Source organism: Halyomorpha halys, unplaced genomic scaffold (genome assembly GCF_000696795.3).
Source record: "Halyomorpha halys isolate HHAL.00 unplaced genomic scaffold, Hhal_1.1 Scaffold293.1, whole genome shotgun sequence".
NCBI lineage: Eukaryota > Metazoa > Arthropoda > Insecta > Hemiptera > Pentatomidae > Halyomorpha > Halyomorpha halys.
In genome coordinates this window covers 1,272,120-1,279,633 of record NW_027115239.1, presented here as the reverse complement: position 1 = coordinate 1,279,633, position 7,514 = coordinate 1,272,120, and the positions used below count along the sequence as shown (strand labels likewise).

Genomic DNA, 7,514 nt, shown 5'->3' with positions numbered 1-7,514 from the left:
ATTCATTATACTTTCTTTCTTTATAACATATACAATTTATTTGTTAAATATAGACTTCAAACATTTTTATGTAATTAAACTTTCCAACCCAAAAATATTTTTCCCAGCGCATATTCTACCTGGCAAGAGGAAAGTCTTTCACTGAGACTCTCAGTTAACAGCTGAGCTGGTCTGTATGTCTATGGTTCTGTTTGAAATTTGATAACAAAGATTATCAAGGATGTGCATCATTATTCATTGTACGATTTTATAAAATGTTTAAGCAACTTGTATATTTATAGACACTGTGTCATGATCATATTGATATAAAAAAATAAAGTTATTTTTCTTTTTATTAAATTTGTTTATATTTCATATGAATAATGTTCTGCCTCAATAATCTTCTCCCAAAAAGACCAAGTATGATTCCTTAAGTTTGCTTTATTTCTCGATCAAATATAACTTGATGACTGAAATATGACTTGAAGCTGAATATGAAAAATATAACTTGAAGCTACTAAAAGTGCGATAAAACTGTATATAATGCTGAAAATATTAGAACTTCTCGAATTTAAGAAACAACTGTCAATTATGCATATCAAAGTGAAAAGCTTCCAAGTGTCCTTTAAAGTGTAAAATTGGACATATCACACTATATATTTAAGTTTTAATGCATGAAACTTTTCCAAAGTTACTATCCGTATTAAAAGGGAGCTACATAACTATGATGTTTATTTATTGTAATAGTAAACTAAATGTTATTTAACATTCAAATACAACTGAGTAGTACCAGTAGGTTATCCGACGGTAATATGTGCTGACTGTATCTGCTACCGCGCTATACACTACCAGGGTCCTATTTCATAATAAAGTACAAACTAATACTATTATATTATTCTTGTCGATTTAACTTAATACAATTACACTGACTTGTACAATAGTAACTTGTACTTTAGTACTTTTTAACACCTGTAATATCACTAATACTCCTATTATGAAAAAAATAAAGTTTTAGTGTAATTAACACGTTGTTTCTATACTTGTATTTTGAACTAATACTATTAGCTTTCTTTATGAAACAGGGCCCAAGAGTGCCCGATCATTTATGAAAGTTACAGGATACAAAAAAATATCATTTTAATATTTTGAGCATAAATCGTTTGAAAACACTCATGATATATTACTGAGTAACTTGGAACATGGAACTTAAAATCGGTTGTGGAGTTCGCTCAAAAAATAGCCCAAAGCAACAGATGGACAGATTTAATTACAGTATTTTGAGATAAAATTGTTTCAAAAGTATCACGAGATCTCAGTGAGTAATCTGAGCTATTAAACATGAATATTGAAAAAAAAAATGTTGGTTTCTCGATATTTTATTCCAGGCTTAAACCATCTGTTATATTTAGATGTGTTAGCTATGAAGATTTATTTTCATTATTATATATTTATTTACGATAGAAAAAAGAAAAAAAAATTATATAAATATTACCGACACTTAAATGTTCCCAATGATATAAAATAATTAATGTAATAAAACTAATGTATCGTAAACCTTTTTTAAAAATATTGATCAAGCCGATAAACTGTCCTGTTTATGAGTATTTGTCGATGTGGCAACTCGAAGCATATACCATTAGCGTTTCGAAGCCTATCGAGTGCATTTTCTAAGGAACCACTTAAAGTATTTTAAAATGTGACGATTCATTTTAAAGAAGAATAACTCCTCTTGATTTTTTATTTAAAGATTTTTTGTTTTGTTGGCCATTTGAATATTACTGCGCATCATTGGTCATCTGTCGTATGAACGACTTAAAAAAAAAAATGGTTTTACTTGTCTTTTATAATTCTCTGACTATCTAGCTTTAGTAAAAGACCAATAATGGAGATATTGGGTTGAGTACCGAATATCAATCATCAGTTGCAAGAAAAACAACGATGTATAATTTAATGAAATGTGGGGGAGGGAGGTACACGGTGAGGTGTCTTGCCCACGGAGTAAAGGTGATCTGTTAGAGATGACAACTATTTTTCCACTTTCAAACTCATATTAATGAATAGAAAGTTAAAACTTGGTACGTCTAAATGTTTTGGGGTACTTATATTGCATTTAAACATTAAGTTTGATTTTTTTCTGCTTTCTAAATCATGCTTACTTCCAAAAATGAATAATTTTTTAAAGTAATCATGATTTAGAGTATTTTCGTAGAGTATGCTGATTTTTTTGTAGAGTTTTAAGTGGATGAATATTAATTAATAGTGACTAAAATTAGTGATGTTACAACTTAAGCAATGATATATGTATCAATTGAACTATATTTTATTTGTGAAATTATCTCAGCATATGTGCCATTATTATCGAATTCCATCCACTACTTTCGTTCATCTATGTGCAAATGTATTTCTTTCAACGCAAATATATTTTATGAGTATTTTGAGTATAGTCTGTATCTAAAAAAAAAAAAAGAAAATATATTAGTAAAGAATAAAAATAATAAAATTTATTTTCAAAAACTTTAAAATATAAGGTAGTTATTATCTTGTAAATATAAATCGTTAGCAGGCTAAACTAACCAGTATACTAGACAGAATTCTTATTACAAACATTTTACCTGTTAAAAAAAAAAATAATAAAGAGTATCTATCATATCTCATGTCAATGTTGAAGGTCGGATGTGAACAGTTACAAGTCATAAATTTACTATGGCATAAATACTTTATCAGCTATAAATTAACTATGGTGATTAATTTTGACTGACTGAACATTGTATTTGGTAGACATGATATTCCTGTAAAGATAAAAAACAAAACTAACCAAACAGTTTCATCCACCCGTTATTATGTATACTGAATTGTAAGAATGCCTTTTTTTTTTTTCCTTTCCTTCTTCCACAAACACTTTATGAGCATCATGTGCAGCGATGAAGGTGATAGTTCTTCCGCTCGCTCATAAACGGCGCCGCTAACAGAGCGTTCTTTAAAAAGCTTGAGTTGTTTAAGAGGATAAGTCTTATTCATAAGTCATCGGTGACATGACTTTACTTTCCCTAAAAGTTCAATGAAACGGAATCTCGTAAGCTTTGTTTTTGTGGGATTGCTATACTTAGTCACCTTTTTATTTATTTTTTTTTTCGGGGTAATTTTTTCCTTAATATCAGATTTTATTGTCAGTAACATTTTCCCACATTTGATGCCTTTTCAATTTAATTCTCTGCTTAATGAGGGCAATGGAGTAATTGACAGGTACTTCCGTGATGTGGCATTCCTTTAGAAATCACGAGCTTTGCTGCCTGATCAGCCATTTAATTACCGGCTATTCCGTTGTGCCCAAAAACCCTAACTAAGAACACAGAAATACCGTTCTATCGGCAGACCATAATGAATAATTGATCTTTTGATTTTGGGGGTTTCTTAAGAAAATATTTTTTAAACTGAGTAGGACCGACAATGATTCTATACAGATGACATGTGTTTTTTTTTTGTGGGATGAAAAACATTTAAGCTGTATAACTACTACATATTGGTGACAGAGAGAATAGGTACTGTCGATCATTGCACATAATCGAGGTCTCAAAACCTAAGGAGTTCTTGGAACCGTCAGTATAAATGAAGTCGGCGTCACCAAATTTGTCTTGTAGCCTACGAAATTCATATTTATACCGATATGTCAGGGTTATACTTTTAGGTAGCCTTGAAAGGGAAAGATAAAGTTTAGGGAAGGTAAGTCCGGAAGGATAAGATGGTGGAATCTTGCAAAGTAGGTATTTCTTTGTCTAAACTGATAAGAGACCCTGACTTTAAACGATGTTTTCTTTGTTAAGTCGGTTTGTTGCTGGTTTAGATGCTGTCTATTTGGAAATAATTCATTGAGCTGAGTAGATTTTAGCAAAGTAAATGAGGTCAATTTGTTGTCTTCGAAGGTCGATTGTAGGCTCGCCAGCATCAATCTATAGTGACAGGGCTTTAGCGGAAAAAACCCAAGTTATTCTGAGTCCCGCATTTTGTACGGAGTCTAGCATTTTTAGAAAGGTACTCGATGATGAGTTGTAAGCATTGCTACAGTAATTCAACTTTAATCTCACCTACGTTCTGTATAGGATACTTGGCCATCTTTTGCTATAAAGAATAGAAACTGTTTTACTCGTTGTAATTTCAAAGCTGTGATCAGAAATCCATACACTGACATTATTAAGAGCGGTTTGAATATCTTCTTGTAATGATATTACGTTTTCCCCCTCTATATAAATAACTAGGTCGTCCGCGTAAGGCATACTTTTAACAGGCAGCCCAACCACATTCAATACTTAAATTAAAACAAATATAGAAAAGTGTATCACTCAAAACACAATCCTGAGGAACTCCATTCTTCTTCTTTTAGAATCCATCTGATAAAACGTCACTAATTCTAACGGGCTGATATTAAAGACCATTTGATTTTACATTGGTATACCAAATTAAAACTAAATATTTGGAACCATATTTCAGAAAATCGAAGAAATGTGAAAAATTGTTTTCATAAAGTGTTACTGGTCCGTCGAGTATAGCGGCAAAGTTGTAGTACGATCCTTGACTCGTATCTGCCTTATATAAGTAATTAGAGTTTCTTACGAATTTTCATTTTCAACACACAGACAAACATTATTTTACGATTCAGCGTAAACGTATTTCTGTGGAGAAATCGAATTAGAAATATTTTTATGAGAGCAATGTTTTCTTCCTTACTATATATTCCACACATAGGTAAATGAATGTTTAACTCGAAAGTGAGAGTATTTTTATATTGAGACAATTTAATTCCTACTAAACCTATCACCTAAATCTAGTTACAATATCCCGATGAAAACTATATTATTAGTAAGCCTAGCGTATGTAAAGTATGTTATTCTAAGATTGATTACCTCGTTATAACTAAAGGTAAAAGTGGTACAAATAAATGATTTGCAATTTAAGTGATAGTCTACATTATAATCGGCGAGGCAATGGTAGAATCATCCATTTACAAAATGAAAATCAATTTATGTTTCTTAAATAATATGTTTACACCATAGGTTCGTTTGAAAGTTGCTTCAGCAATTATAAATTAAAAAGTTGAGAGAAATCTGCTTTTAAAATGGCCATTTTATGACTCTTCAGGCAACAATGTGATACTTCATCACTGATGTACATAGGCCTGAAACAGATGGTTACATTTAAGGATTACTAATGGATACATTCTCTTCTATTTTCACAAGTTTGCAAAAATGTGGGCTCACAATAATTTTAAATTAGGCAGACTAAGTTGAAAGAAATCGGCATTACTACCAGGAAAACACTTATTCATATCAAGCAATATGAAGGATATTTACGTCCCTTTGTAGGCAAAAGTCTAGCCTTGAGGATATCGCATTGTTCTTCCCATGAAATCTTCCACTTCATTGCTCAGGAAAATATCCATCCTTAAGTTACATGGCATTCTCCACGTTTGAGGCTGCCAAATCTGTAGAGAAGTCAACTTGCTCAGGTTACCGTGTACATTATACTCCTAGATTTTCACTAGTCTCAGAAACCCTGCTACTATGAGCGCACCTCGCTTTTGGTATATGTACCTTGGACCTCTATTTCTACACGTTACGGAGAACAAAGCGTTTTCGTCCATCTGGTAGGTAAATCAATTTTCAGATTGTCCACATCATTGCTGTTAATACCGGCGCCAAGGGCATAGTGGAAATGTAGGGATGCGTTGTGTTCTACTGGAAACGTAATAGGAATTCGTTTTGAAAGTTTAATTTAAAAAATGATTCACAGATGTAGCAATTTCAAATCAGTAAAAATGATGTGTAAAATATCTAATTAAGCTATCAACCTTTTTTTAAGGATAAGGAATTAAAGATCGATCAAACATTTCTTTCATCAGTCAAACTTGTTTACTCGAAAATGAAAAAAATCCACTTAGATCTTTGAGGTTGAATATCGATATAATAGATATTATACGTTATGGTAGAACAAGGTCTATTATCTATCTTAATCCTATTTCCCCATATAAACCAACAGAGATATTGTATATAAGAGGAATTATCAGGAGAATAAAGTCAGTATTATTTCAGTAAACGTGCGTGTGTTAACTATCACCTTTTTCTTAATTTTTTTTTTTTTTAGTTTTGCGGCCAATGTTCTCATAAGCTATAATGAATAACAAAATTATTACATCGCACTGAAGCTTACTTTTTGCCACCGAAGTTATTTCCCTCAAGCCAAGCTGCGTAGTTAATGTTATAAAATAATTTCATACCAAAGAGAATTTCCTTAAATAAGTGTATTTAACGAAATGAGTAATTTGTTTGTTCAATCAAAGTAGATTCATAGTAAACTTTTAGATCTTGATTATTCGTTAGGCATAATAGAATCGTCTTACAGTTTGGATTGCTGAAACTATTTTTAATTTTTTTTTGGCAAACAGAGAAATATTAAACTCATTAACCACCATCAAATCGTAGATTAGGTTTTGCTTGGCCACTGAGTATCTTGATATTTTTGTTTACGAAAAACCAAAATATCAAGTGTTTAGACAATCAAATCGATTAAAAGATACAGTAATTACTTTGAAGATTTAGAGTAATATATGAATGTTATTGAAAAGTAACAATAAGGAAAATGTGTTTAATTTAATGTGCACTCAAACGATAAGGAGCAGAGTATATAACGAGCAGTTTGACAACTGTCGGACTATCCAACATGTTTAAACTGTTGTGTATTCTTCTCGTCACAGGCCATGCCTTGGCCGATACTGTTGTTTTGAACCAGGTTGTTGACCAAGCATTGGCTGGACTCAATGCGGCCATCAGCCAGGGAGGAAAGGATGTCATACCTATCGCAGCCCTGAATCATAACTGGAAGTACCGATGGCATTTCATTAAGCTATCAGGACACATGAATTGTCGGGATGGATACGCAAAGTCTTTGGCATCTCTGAGAAGGACCGGAGACGTAGTGATGTCCACATCAGGAAACCAGATGACCCTGAGGGTAGCTCTAGGACTAGGTACGTTAGAAGCTGGCTTTAAACACTGTCAATTTAAGGCCAAGCACCTGTTCTCTGTTACGCAACATATCAGTGCTTCTGTTTCTTCAAATTCCATTGTGGCACAGGCCACTCTGACAAAGAACGGCAACGAATGTACCGCTCACCTGGACAGTATAAGTCTGGATAATCTGGGTAAGATCAAGGTCCATACTGGAGGCGGTGTTCTCCACAAGATTGAAGATAAATTAATCAATTGGATAGTTGGCCATATTCATGGATCTGTTGTTGGTTCTATTAACTCCGAATTGCAGAAGCAGGCCTACGCCAACTTTCCAAGAGCAGATCTATGCAGTAAGATACCGTTTTAATTGAAGTTATTTTTGCCCGCTTACAATAGACTAATTTTTCTTAATTATATTTACAAAAATGTTAATTATGTAAACATTGTTTTTAACAAGTTTGTAAATAAAATTACTATTTTGTAAATAAAATATAGAACTGAGAAATAAGAAATATATTTTTTTTAAAAACTTCA

The 7,514-nt window shown here is 32.2% G+C and overlaps 1 protein-coding gene across 1 annotated transcript; it reads left to right on the top strand.

Moving 5' to 3' along the window:
- Positions 1 to 6,642: 6,642 nt before the first annotated feature.
- LOC136796989 (uncharacterized) lies at positions 6,643 to 7,514 on the top strand. Its single transcript, XM_067052291.1, has one exon. The coding sequence runs from the start codon at positions 6,691 to 6,693 to the stop codon at positions 7,345 to 7,347; it is 657 nt and encodes a 218-aa protein (XP_066908392.1). The 5' UTR covers positions 6,643 to 6,690; the 3' UTR covers positions 7,348 to 7,514.